The sequence below is a fragment of the Varanus komodoensis genome, unplaced genomic scaffold (genome assembly GCF_004798865.1).
Source record: "Varanus komodoensis strain SLA01 unplaced genomic scaffold, ASM479886v1 scaffold4, whole genome shotgun sequence".
NCBI classification, from domain to species: Eukaryota; Metazoa; Chordata; class Lepidosauria; order Squamata; family Varanidae; genus Varanus; species Varanus komodoensis.
In genome coordinates this window covers 38,058,852-38,078,123 of record NW_025335941.1, presented here as the reverse complement: position 1 = coordinate 38,078,123, position 19,272 = coordinate 38,058,852, and the positions used below count along the sequence as shown (strand labels likewise).

At 43.2% G+C, this 19,272-nt stretch overlaps 2 protein-coding genes across 3 annotated transcripts in view; one reads left to right on the top strand and one right to left on the bottom strand.

Annotated features, from left to right (window-relative positions):
- The window catches only part of CCDC191 (coiled-coil domain containing 191), a 31,153-nt gene extending 28,399 nt beyond the window's left edge, over nucleotides 1–2,754 (top strand). For both annotated transcript variants that reach the window (XM_044442119.1, XM_044442120.1), the window contains exon 17: nucleotides 638–2,754. In XM_044442119.1, the coding sequence (XP_044298054.1) occupies nucleotides 638–770 (133 nt within the window). In that variant the 3' untranslated portion in view covers nucleotides 771–2,754. The remainder of the gene's footprint in view (nucleotides 1–637) is intronic.
- A 3,996-nt stretch (nucleotides 2,755–6,750) lies between these two features.
- Nucleotides 6,751–18,218, bottom strand: ZDHHC23 (zinc finger DHHC-type palmitoyltransferase 23). Its single transcript, XM_044442121.1, has 4 exons — nucleotides 17,670–18,218; nucleotides 13,944–14,645; nucleotides 12,277–12,444; nucleotides 6,751–11,048 (listed from the first exon to the last, which is right to left on the bottom strand). Exons 1-4 carry the CDS (start codon nucleotides 17,813–17,815, stop codon nucleotides 10,781–10,783), a joined length of 1,284 nt encoding a protein of 427 aa, XP_044298056.1. The 5' UTR covers nucleotides 17,816–18,218; the 3' UTR covers nucleotides 6,751–10,780.
- Between the last annotated feature and the right edge of the window lie 1,054 nt (nucleotides 18,219–19,272).

Genomic DNA, 19,272 nt, shown 5'->3' with positions numbered 1-19,272 from the left:
GCTCTTTCTCATGACAACCAATTGTTTGTGATTTCTTGGCTTTCACACAGCTTTTTCCCTATTGTAAAAGTTTGAAATGCCTGTGCTAAGGCCTAATTTGACAGTAAGAGCTTTGAATTAAAGTATACTGGTATTTTGACCCCACCTACCACTAGAATGTAGCTGCAAAGTACTTCTCTGAAATAAAACGTAGCCCTTATGCCCAAAGAGATTCTGTACTGCTACTGTGCTATACTACCAAACAGGAGGATCCATTGCAGACACAGAAGCAAAAAGATACACTTTCAACAAAAGTCTTGCCCTTTAAACTGTGAAAGGGAACACTCTGTCTCGTAGCTTATTATCTTGTGAGGTTAGGGATATTTAACCATTGAACTGGAAAATAAAGTACTTTCTCCTTAAATGGTAGCAATGAGCAGCAATGAGTCATCACTTTATTGTTAACTTTGCCTCTACAGGAATAGTCTATGTTTTAAAGTGTTTGTTTTATTAAATTTGTTGAAGAGAATGTGAGAAACAGACAAAAAGGAAATAAATTTATTGCACTTAGGCATATATTTATTAACATGTACATTTTCTATTTTTAATTCTGGCACCTTTGGCATGTTTTCTCTGCTCCCCACAATTTTTAATACAGGAGGATCGTGCTAATTGCTTTCAGAGCTTGGCAGCAATTCCCAGCACTGATGGAAGAGGAAAGGAAGAGGGAAGAAAGACTAGCGCAGCTAAGAAGGATAGTGACTGAAATTCTGCCAGACTTTCAACCATGACAAATTAACGCCAGGCCAGAAGGCAAATAGAATTGGGAGAAAAGGGATAAGGGATCTGACATGCTGCATTCTCAGATAGTGAATATGTGGAGACTTTCCTGCAGATCTTAGACCTTGCATCCCTGTCTGTTTCTGTCCACAGTGTGGCAGCACCTTAGTTCCCCAGAAGAAAAGTCTTGCTGAACAGCTGCATAAGGATAGAATGCAACAATCAAAAGTAGACCAATGCCAGAGCCTCCTTTTTTCTGTCTCGGCCAGTTAGTCTGTTTCCCTATGGTGACAACCACATGTGGACCTTTTGTTGCCCTTGCCTCACCCCGCTGGTTCACTCCCATATGCACAATTGTGCAAAGTTCTGCCTTGTCATACTGTCCCAGTCTGCTGCAGGATGAGTTTGAATGCAAAAGCACCTAAGCAAGTTCTTTCCCATTCTCTGAAGTTCTATCAAAATGCCTGCAATACTTGCCTGTGCCCCCACCCACCCACCCACCCACCCAGTGATATGGAGTTGTCCCACAAGGGAGCAGCTCCTACACTGCCATGCATGCAAAAGGAGCCTGTATCAGGACTGGCATTACAGCCCTCAAAAGACTGAGGGAACATGTACCTCATCTCAGCCTGGCACAGTACAGCTGCCCAAACAGATAAGGCAGCTTTCCCCAACCAGGTGCCCTCCAGATGCATGGCTGGTTGTGGAGTTCTGGACACTAATCCCACACATCTGAACAACACTAATCGAGGAGGGTGCCCTAACTGTTCTGGTGGCTGTTTAAGTGCTGAAAAGGGCCTCCTAGCTGCAATGTTCTTAATGGTAACCATCTGAGGGACACTCATTGGCTCTGGGCTTTGGTTTGCTCCTCAGGTATAAGTTCTCCCCTCTTGAAAGTTTGCATGCATAGTGGGGAAAAGGATTTGGGAGGGTTGCCTGTGGCTGGTCCTTTTGTTTAGAATTTCTGGTGCTCGGTGTTTCTGTGCTAATGTAAGAAATTCTGCAAACGTGCTGGGAAACTTTCTGTTAAAATGCCACTCATTAACAACTGAAACATTAACAGATGGAGGTGGAGAGAGTGTAGGCAGTGAACAGTTTGATCTTATACATCTTATTTTACTGCTTTCATTATTGTGAATCATGCTGAGATTTTCAAGTCTCAACTGTATGTCGTGGAGAACTGAAATTCCACTGGAGCTGTCACTTGGCTGGATTACCCTTAGAACTTGTGTGGTTTTAAAATAATAATTGTATAGGCCAAGGTTAGCATCTTTGAGTTCTCTCTAAAATAGTCCTTTATTCATTATCTTCTGAAATCCTTTACTCTGAGCTTACTTTCTCACCTCAAACATACATAGTTCAACCACCTGAAATTCATGTCCAAAAGGTATGTACCATGCCAGTGTTTATACTTGTCATGCTATCTCTAATGTCTGTTGCAAGCCTGCTGATTAATCTACTAAACTGTTGTGTTCACTATTACAAAAGTCACTGTCCTATTGATTTTTTTCTCACTACTGAATTAACCAACCATAAATAAGCTAATCACCCTCCCCCCGCAAAAAAAAACAAGCAATCAAACCCACCACCTGTAATTTCTGGCAAATGAAAATTGCAGTTGAAAAGAAATAAAAATAATCTGTAAACAAGCAGCAGTACTGAGGACAATTATTATAAACTCAACAATTCTGTGCCAAGTTCTGTTTCACCATTTGGAAATCAAAATAAGATGCTGCAGATTCAGTTAACGTCCCTCCTTTTGAAAATGTGAAGATTGTTAATAAAATATCTCTGCCCTGCTTCTGATTCCAACATAGTAATTAAACATTTCTGCATCTGAGCTGACTTAGCTAGGGAATACTTGTCATGTTAGAAAATGAAGCACTATTCAAATTTTCCAAGTTGTAAAGTTCACTGGTATGATTTACTACTTGTGAGCGTATACTTACAAGCAGCCAGCTTGAAAAAGTTTAAAATTGAGTATATTTCAACACATTTTTGTACTAAACCTTAGTTCTTGATTATTTCATTTAGATAATCAAACTATTTCCATTTAGGTACATTGCTGATGCATCTAAACATTGTAAGAAATTTGAGTGGGATATCTGTGTGTTTTGAGTGTTGTCCGGATGTATAGAAATGAGTACTCAGGACCATATACAGAAGCTACTTTCCCCAGCCTCATGGATCATGGAACTTGAATAGATTTCTGTAGCTCTCAGGGACTAAATACCAAGTTAATAGTTTTATAAACAGGGCTGAGGAATCATTCTCAGTTGAAGGGCCTACCTGTTTCTTGGCCTGTGCAATGAACAAGAGCACTATCCAGTGTGGGCAGTGGGTATTTTCATTCTCTCACCCTCATTATCACAAACTGCTCAAGCTCCACTTGCTCAGCTATTCCATATAGATTCAGATGTAGGTGGGGCAGTGGGGGTGGCAAGCATATTTCCTGTCCCAGTACCGAGAGAGGCACTCTTTCCACTAGGGCCAGAAAAACTATTTTCTGACCTACACCGGATCCTTAGCTTCAGCTCTGAGAGGAAAGGGGCTCATCTTGGATCTACTGCCTCCAGTCTGTTTCTTGTGCCTGCCAAAGGGGAACAATACTGATTTTACAGTTCACACAGGCCAGGTTTGCATGTCACAAGAAGCCATGGTGATTTCTGACCTTTGATGGTTTGTTGTGTAATCTGAACCCAGTTTCTTTGTGGGGCCTTTAGTTTCCTGAAATCATAGAGAGAATCATCAGTTCTAAGGTTTCCACACCTCACCGCAGCATCTCTGGTCTTCCAGACCTGGGATCTTCAATAACCATTGTTGATATGGAAACCCTATAGAATACTGTGGAAAAAAACAGCCAAGGAGTGTCCTCTCGTTTATCTGTTCTCTACTACCCTTCGCTCCCTAGCAACACATGCATCATTCCTGGCTTTATTCCTATTGACCAAATGATGTGCCCACCTCCGTTTCTTTTTTGGAAATGGGGAGAAAGTAAGCAAATGTGCAGAAGGAGAAGGGAGAATCATAGCAAAAGTGTTTATTATGATTTGATAACAATTCCTTTAGGGACATGGGTGCCTAGGAAGCATTGCAGAGATGCAGGTACACTCAGAAGCAGGCAGAGGAAGAATCCATTTCAGAATCTCAGTAGATTGAAGAGGATAAGGCTACTGAGATTCATAGGAAGCAATAAAGAAAAGGATTTCATGTGTGGGGACTGCTGGAATGAATGGTGAGAGCAGGAGGACAGAGTGGAGACTGCAGACACCTCATTGCCTAGGCAATCATCTGAAAGGTTAGTTCAAGCAAAAATCTGTGCATCATGGGAACCTCAAAGGGTTGCTTGATAATCCAGTTCTGTGTGATTAAGCAGAAGTCCAGCATCAATCAAGACCATGTTTTAGAAAAGCAAACTTTATCAACATGAAGCCATTCCCTCTCTAAAATCATTTTTCTTTAATAATATGACATATTAGATTACAGTAAGAATTTAGGCAGTTACATGGACTGCCTAAATGGGTGTGTGTGTAAAACACATCAGTTATTGTCAGTTTTTACTTTCCTGCTGTTGCTGATATTAAACATAGTAACATAACCTTCTCCATGAAGTATGTGAACAAGAGCCTACGTCCTCAGTGGCAGATCATATAACAGGACTTGGAAACAAAGGGATTTGTCAGACAGCTGAGAATAGCCTTTCCAACAGATGCCCAAGTAGGGCTGGCCTTAGGCATGTTACCTTTCTTTATTAGCTATATTGTATCTTTCCCTGGACTGGATGCTGGGAATCCTGGATCTGATTTGACTGTGACCCTAGAGAACATGGGGCATGAAGCCCATACCTCACAGGGTTGTGAGGATAAGATTGAGAGAAGGATTATGTAAGCCACCTTGGGTTTGTTGAAGGAAAAAAGGCAGGATATAAATACAATGGTACCTTGGCTCACAAACGCCTTGGGTCACAAATGCCTTGGGTCACGAACAAAAAATTCGTAACAATTTTGACTTGGGTCACAAACTCCACCATGGGTGGTGACCAAGATCGCAGCCATCTCCCCATCCCCCCGAGCGGCCACGATCACAGTCGCATTCGTGCAGGGAACACAGCGTGATCGCGGCTGTGCTGTGCCCGTCTTTCCTGCAGGAGAGCACCCCTGATCATGCACGTCTTCCCTGCGCAAATGCATCTGCGATCCCGGTCATCTCCCCACTCAGGGTGGGGAGATGGACGCAATCATGCTGGTTGGGGGCGGGGGAGGTGGCCGAGATTGCGCCCGTCTTTCCTGCAGGAGCACACCCATGCCAGAATTTCTTTGAGAAGCACCACCCCAACATAAATGTAACGAACAGAGTGTTGAATATTGATAACATGGTCTCTCATTTCCAGAGGATTATGCAGCGCAGGAAAAAACAAGTGAGTATAGACAGATTTTTCACCAAAATTGACCCTGCAGCTAAGAGACAAGGAAGAGAGAAAACCCCTGAAAGAGATCTCCCTAATGTCCTTATGGAGGGGGACTCTCCCTCAAAACAATAACCTCCCCAACACCTAGGTTAGTGTTCTCCACTGTACTGTATAGTACTTTGTCACTTTATTTCAAATTTTTCTGATTAAAAAAGTTACAGATTAACCTTATTTACATTGAACCTTATGAGGAAATTTGACTTGGCTTGCGACCAAAAATTGGCTCACGGCCACATTCAGAGGGGCCAGAATGGATTGACCTTATTTACATTGAATCTTATGGGGAAATTTGACTTGGGTCACAGCCAGAGTCATGGAATGGATTAAGTTCACGAGCCAAGGTACCACTCTATAATACTGTAAATACCTTTAGGGAACTTGTTAGAGAAATATACTGTGGTCACCCCTTCTGAGAATGCCCCCCTCTATATCTGAGGTGGTGGTGGGGGTAAAGCTTTCTTCAAACAAGAACCTAAGAAATAGGAGATGGTGAGTGACCCCACCTTCTCCTTGGCCTTTTGGAGTCATGTATGGGTGTGGACTGGGTTTCCTGTGTTTTCTACAGGAAAGGTCTCTGCCTCTGGAGAACATCTTGATCCTCCCTCCTCTCCAGCTGGACAGTGCTCCCAGCAGCTGGGCAAGTGGCTGTGCCTTAAAGTGGGACAGGGCCTGCTCTTTCTCCCCTCCTGCAGCCGAATAATCTGGGTAGCTCCTATGGAAGTGTGGGAGAAGCCTGTTTATCCACCCATATGTAAGTTGAAGGCTTGCTCTAAAAGCCTCAGCAAGACCTTTCTTTGTGACTTCCGAGCCACACACACCTGGGAATCAGCATGGGCACAAAACCTCAGGGCTGCACCCATCACAACCCTCTCCAAGATGCTCTAAGGACAGAAGTCTAAGCCTAGGCACCTCTCAGTGGACCACCTAAACCCAGGGACAACATGGGGGAGGAAACTTACCTAGTCCCGAAGGCCAAAGCCACCCTCTGCAGGCTTCAGGCTGCCCTGTAGCTGAAGGGAGGCAGGGTCCAGGCGGCTGACAGCAGCACCTCCTTTGGGGCCTCCCAAGGAGCAGCTGCAAAGCTTACAGTGCACAAAGCTCTGGAACGGTGGCACAAGGGTCAGAACATGGCTTCCTCCTCACTGCTAGGTCTTCAGCCTAGCTCCACACAGGTTCTTGCTCTTCTCTCTTGTGCTCTCCTACTCTCCTTTCTACTGCTCTCCCAGGATATACAAGAGCCTCCAAAGTCTGCCTCCCTCCATGAGACAAAAAAAACATTGAAAATCTCCAAGGAGGTCCTGCCTCCTCCAGGACGTTCCATTTGAGTCTGCCTTCCAGGTCCAAGAGGCAGGGCTCCCCTCAGAGCTGACTGATTTCCCACACTCCTGGGAGAATGTCTGCTTTATCATTTTCCCTGCCCACCCTCAAACCCCAAGCCCTGAAACCTGTAAGAGAATAGTTTCAATACGAACCATTTTGCTTCTTGCAGAGCACTGCTAAGATTTAAAGAATAATACACAAGGGGAAGCAGCTTTGGTTTATTACTTGTCAAACATTTTTAGAGTAATACTTTCTTTCTGTAACTCTTTATAATCAAATGAATACAATATGTTGGTACTGGCTCAATCTCAAAAATTGAACACACAATAAAACAATGCCATCATAGTGACCAATAAAGCCCACAACTAAAGTGATTCACCATTAAGTGGGATGGGAAAAATTCAAGTTAGAACCCATTCTGCTTTACATTCCCATGATTTCAGTTGCCAGCATGTCTTGAGCTGCTGAGAAGGCAAATGCCCAGTTTCTTAAAGAATTAGTCCATTATTGTACAGTGGAGTCTGGCAGTGAAATAAAGGCTTCTGGAGAAAGAATGTCGCCTAAAATATGATTAGAAACCCTCATCATTGCACCATCCTGCCCTGCAGGGGCAAATTACATTCATATATAACACGGAAGTTTTGGAATACATGATTAAGACACTAGACACTGAGGCAGTTGTTACTTGCTCTAGAGAAGTCACTCTTGCAGCAAATTATTTAAGACACTTGAAAGCCATCTAATGAAAGCACCATTATAAATGAGGAGACTGAAATGCTATTGGCCTACTGGGAAGACTAATTTTTTACATGTCATTTTAAAGACTTGGAGTAAAAGAACTAGATATCTAAGTACAGTTAATTGACACCTACAAAATGGCTGGCAAGTACAAATGAATGACATGGAACAGGCAGCAGTTTATTCCTAACATTGTACTTTTCACTGTGCTCACTGCAAGGTTTTCATAGTGCAATAGTTTGACTTTGATGCAGAAATGGTAGAATCCTAGATTTTAAAAAAATCACAGGGACCCATTTACTAGAGCTATTTGTGCTACTGGGTGGTATATAATAATAGTATCTGTGACTATTTTACGTTGTGCTGTGCAAAAACCGAGCATTGGAGTATTCTGTAAGACAGTAAAATATGTACAGGTAGAAAAAAGATCCATGAATTTTTTTAATCTATGAAAAAGCAAGTGGAGGAGAGGGAATAGCAGTTAATAACTTTAGCACTGAGTTCCAAACGTAGCATATGCTCCAGCACACCAATTAGTTTTTGAATTACCAATATTACGCACATTAATAGTGTGCTAAAATAATGAATCTGAAACACATTGTTGTTTCATTCTGAAAACTTGTAATATGCTTGTACTGGTGATAAAGCGGGGCTCACACCCAAAATTGGACAAGCGTTGCCTTTGAAAATAAAAATCTTCAGGAACAAAAAGATAATGTCTCCAGTTATCTGTTGTTCCTGGCTTTTCAGCCACTGATGTGACTAATTAGGATTTTATGAAATGTGTGTAAAAGATATACATATATTGATAGGAGAGGTGAATCTATGCAAAGAACTGAGACTTTTAAATTCAAATTCCCCAACCCTGTACTGCAAAGTACAGTAGCATTACAGCACATATACGTATGACCTTCATGCCACAGCTTAGTTTTTTGATTGAAAGAATGATATGGTACTAATGAAGGTGATAGAAACAGATTACACAAGGGAACCTGCAGTGCCCTATTTCAGCTACAAATAGCAGAGCCATTACAAAAATAATCTTGATTTGAGGTGTTCCCACCTCCACACCTGATTAAAGAAGTGGGTGTGAAAGTACAGGTCACCATTTTATACAATTCTTTTCCCACTACCCAGCTACTAATTTTCTTACTACAATGTAGCTCCCTGAACTGCAGCTGCGCTGCACCATGATCCTATATCAATGGCACATCAATTTTTCTCAACTTCCGATTGTTCCAATGATTTTTATGACATGGTTATAAGACATGGTTCCTAACCTCAAGTAGGAGGCCAATGATGATGATGAAGAGGAGGAGTTGTTGTTAAAGATGTAATTTATATGCTATGGTAATTTATATGCTATGCAAGTGACAAGCAAGTTACATGAATTTTCCAGTTTGCTTTCATTATAAAGTAGTTTCTGATGTCCAGTATTGCTAATGGTTTATTGTTTGCTGTTACATAGTTTTGGATTCAAATGTTTTATGAACTTGTTTTGAAATTTATAAATTTACAAGTTGTTTTTTTGGCTCCAAGGGACCTCAAGGCAACTTCCAATTAAAACTTGAAACAATTTTAAAACTTAAACAATTAGAACAGCACTCACTGTAGAATTAGGAGCTGTAGGTTAGAGAGAATCTCACTGTAGATTAGAGAGAATCTTAAAAACAGAGTATATACCCAATACATTAAAATACTAAAAAGCCACATGGATGAAGAAAGTTTTAACCACCTGCCTGAAACTGGAGGAGGAAGAGTCAGTCTGCCCTTCTTTGGAAGTGCATTCCTCAGGCAGGGGGCGGTCACAAAGAAGAGCCTACTCTGAATTCCAACCAACATAGCCTCTCCTGGTGGCAAGAAATGCAGAGGGGCACCCAAAGATTCATTTGGGAGGAAGTGGTCATTCAGTTATCTTGGCTCTATGCTACTTGGGACTTTATACAGAAGCACCGGCGACTTGAATTGTGCCCAGAAACAGAGAGGCAGCCAGTCCTGTTGACATAAGGTTGGTATAATATGGTAAACAAAGCATGCACCAGGAGACAACCTGGCAACTGCAGTTTGCACTAACTGCAGTTCAGACACACTTCAGGGTCAGCTATACACAGGATGCATTGCAATAATCTACATGGGAGGTGATTAAGGCATAGATCATCACCACCACCACCACATCTGCCTTCTCCAGGAAGCAGTGCAATTGATATGCCAGTTGGTTGAGCAAAGATGCCCAGCTTGTATTCTAAACTATATTCTAGAGGGAGGCAGAGTGCTATATAGATAGTCAACACAAACAACCACATTCTCTGAAGTAAAGAGAAGGTGGCAAATGTGACTACAGCATACAAAACCCAAAGCTATCTATCAGCCTCACAAATCAAAGCTCTACAGAAAAAGTCTCCCAAAGGCACTTAGTAGAACCACTGAAATATCTCTGTTCTTCCAGAGGTGAAAAAACTGAGGTTAAAAATGTTGTGGATGTATTTGCATGCTGATGAAAGCAGCAAACAGTGTCCTTTCTAATAGCATCTCCACAAACTGACAAAGCACAGAATTGGCAACAGAAAGCTGAAGTTCAAAAACTATGGAGCATTATGATTAGGCTATACCTTAAGTCAAGGCTTCTCAAAATCTGAGTTCAAACCCCCTTCTAAAGCCCAAAAGTTGGCAGTAGCTATCACCTTGCCTTAAATTTTCATACACAGCTAAACGTGTGCAGGCTGCCAGTGTGTACATTATGGATTTGGATTATGGATTAATCAAAACTGGCATCAGAAGAAAACTTGAAAAGGTTTCTAGCTTTCCCCCTACAATTAACCAGAGGAGGTAACATGAAGGTATGGAGCAACAGTGGTTAAAAGCTGCTTCTCTTGCATGACTAGCACAGCAGTTTAGTTAGCGATGATGCTAAAATCCTGCCGTCAAGGTGAGAATGCCTCGGGTTCTGTGGACTACAGTATGTTTTCCCTCCCTGGAATTCTATGCTAATTGCTTGCATCCTCTCCAGGATGTATTCAAATAGTGCATTAGAATGAGAAAGAATACTCTTCCCTAAATCTGTAGCAGCTCACTGATACCCTGACAATTCGGACTTGATCGTGCCAACAAACTGTTCTCAAGAACAGCTCATCAGCCTGCTGACAGAGTCACACATCACATGATGACCTAACAGCTGCGCTTATGAATGAATAGCCTCCACGGAAAAGCAAAGAGTCCTCTCAGGTGCTATGCAAGTCCTTTCTCTGCAGTTTCATCTGTGATAATTGTCTTATACGTGAAAGTCATCACTTGACATCATAGGCATCAACTGAAGAACATACATAAGTAGTCAGCATCATACTTGTGTCTTTCTTGCTAGTTGTTCAGCGTAATGCATGTTCTGTGAAAATGTTTTTCCATTTTGTAATATGGCTTAAGAGATTCAGGATTTTGCTTCCAGTTCCCAGCAGATGAAAGTGATCTGTGAGTTAATCCAATGTGCTTGATACAGCCGTTTCATACAATGTCTTCAACAGAGTGCTGTAAACTAGAGGAGCGCAAGTTTAAGAAGTGGATCCAATTGCGCAGGAAGCCCTGGTTGTACTGGCCTGTATCAACCACCATGCCCCATAACATCCTTTGCCCAACATTCTCACGCAATGCAATTCGAGCTTCTCTCTCAGTCACATTGAAGCTGATGTTCAAGAGCTGAATGAGAAAGATGTAGCCCATGCCGGAGGTTACAATGGCAGAGTACCATACGCAGGTGAACAACAAGGCAGTACTAGAAGTGGGGACAGAAAGCAAAGACACCGTTTAATGCGGACACAGCCGCGTTCATGCAGAACAGGGGTGGGTAACCTCCAACTGCACTTTCCAGGTTCTCCAGAAGATCAGCCCCCACTTTCCCTGAGTCATTTGTGTTTTTCTTTCGGCAGATTTTCTCTATTTCCAAAAGGCTGAAATGTCTCTCCTAAGGCTGGCAATAAGAGCTTTACATCGCAATGTGCTTCTTTAGTGTTTGCTTGTTCATTCTTTCTTTCATGTGTATATATTTGGCTACACTTCTGAAACTCACCCCCAGACTGAAATTTGGCCCCCAGACTGAAAGGCATTCCCCAATCCAATGTAAACCTTCTGAAAAAGAGAAGGACTAGCATGCTTGTAAGAAAAAAGTGGGAAATAAACAAATAAATGCATACTTTCCCAGGGGCAGTCCCTTTTAACTTCCCTCCCGCTTTTGATAGTGTTGTAACAAATGGAAGATTCATTTTTCACCTTCAAATGTCATACTTCATTAGACCATTTTAAGAATATTTTCCAAACAGCACATCATAATCTATGCACTGCATTCAGTAAGATAATAAGCATGGGATTTTGGTAACCAGCTGCCTGCTCGATACATCACCTGGTTCTGGAAAATAAAGAACAACAATCAGGTTGTTCTCAAGTGTATACAGTCAGCCAAAGACAGATCACTCATGCCTTGGGCTTTGAAAGATTTGCATGTAGGACTCTGTATGCACGTAGAAATCAGTCAGATTTCCTAATACCACAAGCAAGGGGATAGTAAAGGGAGCCTTCAGGGGGGCCACTGGATCCCTGAAGCCAGGGTTACTGTCCCTCCCCAGACGTAATATTGCTGGTTCATGGCTGGAAGCTGCCACTGTTCTAAAATTAACGGGTTAAGAACAGGGATTTTTTTTTACAGCTCCCAACAGTTCCTGAGAACTACCTATCTGGAGAGGCCTGCTAGGCATGCACAGGTGTTTTCTGGGACACTTTCCCTCATGGTCTGCCTCTGCTCCTCAGCAACATGTGGTCCGCTTGCCTTTGCTGCTCCAAAAACTACTTCCTATCCCCCCAAACCCCTCAGTCCTGGTTATTTATACTACTGGGAGAAATAATGGCTAAAGTGGAATATAAGTATCATAACTGGAGTATATTCACTAGAATCAATGGAAAAATAGCCATATCTTATTCAGTAACTTGTTCTCGAGCCTTCTCCTCACCTGTAGTCTCCATAGACACCAGGACAGTAGAACAGTGCCTTGATGGTAGCTTTCCCCTTACAGATGGTGTCCAGGGTCAAAGAAATCCCATACACTGATGTGAGCAGAAAAAGGAAGAGAGCGAGGACAAAGGCTTGGTGGTTCTGTTCCCCAACACAGCTGTTAATCCTCCAAGAAACAATGTAAAAACATTTTTTAACAAAGTAGTTTGTAAACACAGTGCCAGGTTCCCACGTGCCCATTAAATATAGGTTCTATTCCCCTTTTCCCTGAACAGAGCTATTTCTAAACCTGGTTTCCAGAACAAGCACAAACCATAATTTGTTGGCTTCCACAAAAGATAGCTAGTTTGCCTGAAACTTAGGAAAGGAGGGAGGCAATCACTTCAAAGGAAGGAAGGAATGAGGAGAGAGTGTAACAGTTAGGATGCATTTACATGGAGGGCCCCTAGAGCAATTGGTCAAAAGGCACTGCACACCTATTCAGTACCTTCCTCTTAACAAATTCCTTTTGGGAAAAAAAGGACAGAAATTGTGGTAAAACAGGAGGATTACACTTGGAAGACCCTAATATTTCCCCACCCTCTAAAATTCAACGAATGAGGCAGGGTAATTGCAAGATAAAAGGGTCATCTGGAAATGCCTTGAGTCTCCTTGAAAGACTCACTCTTTGGGCACCAAACTATGGGTTTGTCATGTCTGAACCAACCTAATAAATAATTTGTATAAGCTAAGTTTTCAAGAGATGCTTTCTGTACTAATAACCCAGGAAGAAGACTCTATGCCACTAAAGAGCAGCTGCCTGAGGACAAGCAAATTCTGTATTGTTGCTGTAGCAACGGTCCAGGTCAATCAGAAAAGCCAAGAGCAGGGCTGCATATACCCTGCATCCCAACAGGTTTTACATTAAAATATCATAATTCTAGTATCTATGCTCGACACAGTGAAAGCCTGAATATTCACTGTTTAACAAGTTTCTGAGCCCATCCCTAGAAACAAAACTTGGAAAAGGGAAGACCAAGAAAACTGAATAAAGCTGGATAAGGACTTATAAGGTTCAGTGCACAGACCTGTAGTTATCCACTACCACTTCTTCGACCCAGCTCAAATGACCAGGCTTGCTATCCCTCCATTCTCCCATCAAGTTCCAGTACAGACATTTGGAGGAAAAGCATCCCCATTCCTTTCAATAACCTAATTCTTCAAACCACTTAAATCATGTTAAGCATGGATAAAATACATTGGTTTGTCTGACTACAAAACTTCCCCCTAAATCAAAACACACATGTGCACGCATGCACACACCTGTGCACTTGCACACACACATATTACAGAAAAGACATATAACCATGGATAAAACCATCAAGGTTTTATAACAATGAATGGTGTAATATATTATCACCTACTTCAGAGAGGGATCCAATTAATGTCCCTATCCCAACATCTGGTTTTAAAATAGCAGAAAACAATTACCTTACTAATATTGAATGCAGAAAAGACCAATATTAAGCTTGGATCCCAATCCATATCACAGAATTCACTGGGCATCAAACAATTATATCAAAAACATAAACATATCCCAAGCAAAGTGAAAAGGCAGTTTAAGAGGAGCTAAAACAGATGTCAGAGAGAAATGCAAAAGCCAGTAGGAAACTCTAAGGAACATACCAGACACAGTGATGATCCAGCCTCTTCACACACCTGCCACATATTCGGCAATGCCCAGCTCGGGGTGGCCTAACCAAATGACACTTGGTGCACCAGTCCTCCGTGATCCCACCAGGACCCTCTTTCAATATTCTGGAATAGCCCTCAGAATTATTGTTCACAGTGATGCCAGGTATGGCTGCTCTATAAAGCCCGTTGGAGCTCCCCAGGCCATTCTTGTGAAATGTGTTGCTTTTGCTACCTTGGCATGGAGCTTTATCACTGCTTGTTTGGCAAAGAAGGTAGCCAGGGTCTCTCTTGGCTCGAGACAGGGCCACAAGCATGAGGAGTAAGCCACAGGTGAGAAGGAACACCTGGCTATGCTCCACGTGGCCATGGGAGACCACTTCCTGGAGGAACACATAGTACATGTAGCCCAGGGAGAAGAGCCCCAGGCTTAAGAAGAAAAGAGTTTGACCCTTCTTCCTGTGTGTGAGGTAGTAATACCAAAGCACCAGCACAGGAAGTGATATCAGGATGGCAAGGGCCAGCAGGAAGTGCAAAGCTGCTACATGAAGGAAAACAGGCAGCAAGATGATTGGTGGAAGGAGGCTGATATCAATCTTTACAGCCCCCCTAAGCCATGGGAGACGAAAGCGGTCCGTGATGGTATCTGCAATTCTCTCTAACATTCCTGGGGGCAAGGATCTGCAAGTCAGCCACCTGTTAGGGGAAAGCACAGATTTCTGCTTATGTTAGACTGAAGAGACCAAGAAATACATTTGTGTTGGTTTCTTTCACTCTCTCAGTCACTCTGTCAACATAGTTCAACTGTTTGAGGCTACTTCACATTTTGCAGGAGACAATCATGTTTTTCCCTTTCCATTATTTATTTATTTTCAAATCGATGTGCTGCCCACTATTTCTTTTCAGTGCCAGGCTAAAACCTTTTTATTTTCCCAATATTTTAAGTTTGATTGATTTCTAGCAATAAAGCCCATATTAAAATGACAATTAGGATGCTGCATTTTATTTCATTCTGCTTTACTGTCAAACCATCCAGAGACCTCGGTAGTGGACGGTATAAAAAAGTTTTAAATAAATAAATAAAAATTTCTACAGGAGTCTCTAGGCAGATTTTAAAGCGTGTGCCCTGCGACCTAGTCTGGCTATTAGAAATAGGTCAAACAATTGTGTTAGCTGGAGCTACACAGGAATGAACAATGCTAGCCCCTGCACACTCAACTATTTCATTTGCGCTTTTGTAAACAACTCAAGAACTGGGTTGTCTTTTGTGATGTGCAAACTCAGAATTCTTAGTTGTTGAAAGGGAAGTAGGACAGATTTTTAACCCAACAACAAACAATGGGCTAAAGCCATGGATTGTTCCCCCACAACAGCCCAGGTTTCTGGGTTGTATATCACAACGAACAAAGCAAGAACAGGTTTCTGTTTTTTTTGTTTTTTGACAAAAGGAGCCATGAAGCAAAGCAGCAACTAAGCAGTAGACAGTAAGCCACTTTTGACAATCCATGGGTTAAACAATCCACTATAAAGTTGTTACAATGTAAAAACCAGATCATAGAAACAAACCAGCAATACTGGTCAATCATCAGGTCCCTGATGAATGAATGCATATTTTATGATAAGGTACATCTCTTCCAAACATTTATTTGTCCATGTTATGTGATTATTTTAATATGCACATCAGCCTTCCCCACCTGATACCCTCCAGATGTTTTGGACTGCAGTTCACAGCATTCCTGGCTATTGGTCATGCTAACTGAAATTGATACAAGCTGAAGTCCAAAGCATCCGGAGGGCACCAGGCTAGACAAGGCTAGTGTACATAGTTCAGTGTACATACTAAATATAATGCATGAACTGGCCATAATTCTTCCATTGTCCAGAAATCTACACAGTCCTGCATTGGATGACATCTGATCATGTCTTCCTAATGCTGATTCATTTGAAACTTACAGACAAGAAGCACCCCAAAAACACAGCAAAGGAAAATCCAGTTCTGTGAATCAGCCCTCAACTTCTCCGAGTCTTAGTCTTTTCTTATTTATCAGTTTCTCTGGCAAAAACTGGTTTTGTAGAAGAGCAGAGTTTATGAGCTTATGAATTCATCCATTACTTTCGGCACACCAAATCAGGAAGGCAGAAGTAAGGCATATAGTGGGAGGGACAGGACACACAGCCCTCCAGATGTTGGTGGATAGCACATTTACAGCTACAAAAATCAACCGGTTGCAACAATAAGTGATATGCACCACTGCTTCTTTAGCTATTGCCACTCTTTAATAAGGATGCCAGAGCACAATGTCTGCTTGGTTACCACCAAGGACAGGCAGATCCCAGACAATATGAGTCCACCTAAGTACAACCAGCTGAAGCAAACTCACAGGGCGGGGGAGAGTGACTAGGCAACCCAGCACACTTGCTGGGAACTTTGGATGCAGTGGTACTCAGTAATCCCACAAGACACAAGCAGCACTAGAACAATCCATTCTAGAGGCGCAATGAAAATTACTTGGGAAGAGAGCACACATCGGTTCATGTTAGTTTCAGGGAATCAGTCGAAAAGTCATGCTCCTTACCCTGAAATCCACCCTACACTCATCTTCACATCTCACTGGGCCTACCCACCTTGCTAACAGATAGCTACAGTGCTAACACAGCCAGAAAGACCCTCACCAGCCCTCCTCATGTGGACACCCTCCAGTTGTGTTAGATTACAGTTCCCACTAGCCCCAGTCATCGGTCACGTTGCCTGGAGATGATAGAAGTAGTGATCTAATACATCTGGGGCCCATCATAATTTCCTTCATTTTGCAACTATGGTTAGGTGACTTCTGACTGGGCAGTCTTATCCAAATACAGTGATGGGAATAATTGTACAGCTTCCTTTTATTGTGGATATGTACCAAAAAGGGTAATGTAAGCAGAAGCTCCAACTCTCTCCAATATGCCATAACAGGGGCTTTGCCTTCTTGCTTCTGAAACCTGCCACCTTGCCTTTCTCCTCTTTAAATACAAAGATCAAACCTGCCTTGGTGCTTTTTAAAACTGGCACAGAACTGGAAATTCAACTAGGAAAGCTTGCAGATAGTGTGTGCTCCTCAAATTATGTATTTTATTTATTTATTTATTTATTTTCTATACTGCCCAACAGCTGAATCTCTCTGGGTGGTTCACAACAGCAAGGGATTGTTAAAAGCACAGACACCTGGTTTCTGGAATAGCCTCTCCAAAGACTAGTACTTGTTTTGAGATTTATGTTTGCCCTGGTATTATAACTTTGATTGGCTACTATAATGCACCTGTTCTGTTTCATTTGCTGTTGCCTGATTCCAGTTACACTTTTTCTACTTTTACTGCATTTTAGCAGATTTCATTCACAGCCTTGTACATCATGCTGGGACCTGCAGGGCTGAAAGGTAGTTTTAAAATACTTTAGTAAAGAATAACTATAAACAGAAACCCTCACATGGAAAAAGTTGGCAGCCACAGACCACAAAAGTAGCCAGTTGACACCACAGAACAATGTATCAAGCATTCTAAATCAGAAATCACTGCAAAGAATGTGCTATACTGGAAATAAGAATTTGAGATGACACCTTGAGCTCTGCCTTGGAAGCCATAACTTTTATAGACCAAAGGGTGGTTCAAAGGGCCAACCCAATTATCACAACTCCTTCCAACGCAGCAGCTAGGAGGAAGTTCCCAAGCCTGCTGGCTTACCTTTCACAGCATTCGTCGAGATCCTCGCATTCGCACAGGCACGCCGCCAGGTGGCTCCTCTCCCCCTTCCGATCAAGGTACTCGCAGCAACAGAGCGGATCCTCCATTTCAGGGCCTCCTCGAGCTTTCTTTCCTCGAGGTTTCATCGCGTCTGGCAACTCGTGGACCCGATCAGCATCGAAACGCTAAGCGTGGGGGCTCACTTCGGGGGCACGCAAGCGGAAGAAAGCCCGAACTCTTGAGAACTGTTGCACGTGTGAACTGCCCAAAGGGCAAGCTTTTTGGAAATGATCAAAGGAAGGGGAGAGGAGGAAGGAGGAAGCGTACTTCAAAGTATGTGCGAGATAGGGCAAGGCGCGGGTAGAGACCCCTCATAACGATCTCCACCCTAACTCGCATAGCACCTGTAACAGAGCACCACGCCAGTCAGAGCAGGATGCCGCCCATCCCGCCCCGCCACGAGCCTTTCCAGACCACTGCACTGCACCTTTACCGGCCCAGCCGCTTTGCACACCTGAATGCATTCTTGCATTCCGACTTGCCAGCGGTCAGGATAAGGCGAACAGGGAACGGAGAAGAGCCACCGATGCGAGAGCGCTCCACCTTCGGCGGCGATGATTGGCTGAGCTCCCGCTAAGCTCCGCCCCCTTCCTCCTTCCCGCCCTGTTGCTCTCGCTCGGCTTCCAAGGCGCAGCCCCGCCCTTCTCGCCGTTCTCCCCTAACTGTCCTCGCCGCTACCTAAAGCTTCCGGCTTCCTTGGAAAGTCGGCCTCTTCCTCTCCTCCTGTGACGTCACGGAGCTCTACCCAGTGTGTGCAGGCGCAGCGGAGGATCGCTAAAGCACCTGCCTCGCGCAAAGCGCCTCAGTGGCATTTGGGATGCGGCGGCAGGTAGAGGTGGCAGGTAGAGGTGGCACAGGTGGCCCTGCTGGGATCACTTCGCCGCGCCAGGACTGGACAGGAGTGGCAAGCCCGCCCGCCCCGACCCGAACGACCTCCACCTTTGCTCCTGGGCGCAGGGGTGGTGATAGGTCTCAGAAAGGTCCGAGGCTCAGTCCCCCAGGATACAATAAAGAGCAACAATTGCATATGCGCTGTAATATTGAACTGTGTGTTTTAAAGAAAGCTTTCTCCTGAGGACACCTTTTTCTAAAAGGAGATGCATGAACTGGGACGGGGAGGGCATTTGATTTAAGAAAAACTACCACAGGCAGAAAAATTTGGGGAGGTTGAGCAGCAGGAAATGAAGAAAGTGGGCATAAAGCCGTCTAATCCAGGACGACCAGTTGCAAGGGAAATCAACAGAATACCTGCAACTTTATTACTGCAAGTTTTCATGGATAGCAGGGCACTGGGGCAGATGGCCTCCCAGAGATTCAGGGCATTAAATGAAAGATAGGGGTCCCAGCTTTAGTGCTGTCTTTGGCAGGCCTGTTTGGTTAATAAAGTTAAAAATAAACTTCGCCGAGGCTTCGGCGAATGGGGCGGCATAAAAATGTTTTAATTAATAAATAAATAAATAAATAAATAAATAAATCAATCAATCAATCAAGCAAGCAAGCAAGCAAGCAAGCAAGCAAGCAAGCAAGCACTTCAGTTAAAAAT

Coding starts and splice junctions, on each gene's coding strand:
- ZDHHC23 (XM_044442121.1), bottom strand. CDS start 17,815: ATGAAACCTCGAGGAAAGAAAGCTCGAGGAGGCCCTGAAATGGAGGAT. Junction 14,646..17,669: donor CTCGACGAATGCTGTGAAAG/GTAAGCCAGCAG, acceptor TTCCCCTAACAG/GTGGCTGACTTGCAGATCCT. Junction 12,445..13,943: donor CTGGATCATCACTGTGTCTG/GTATGTTCCTTA, acceptor TGTTTCTTGGAG/GATTAACAGCTGTGTTGGGG.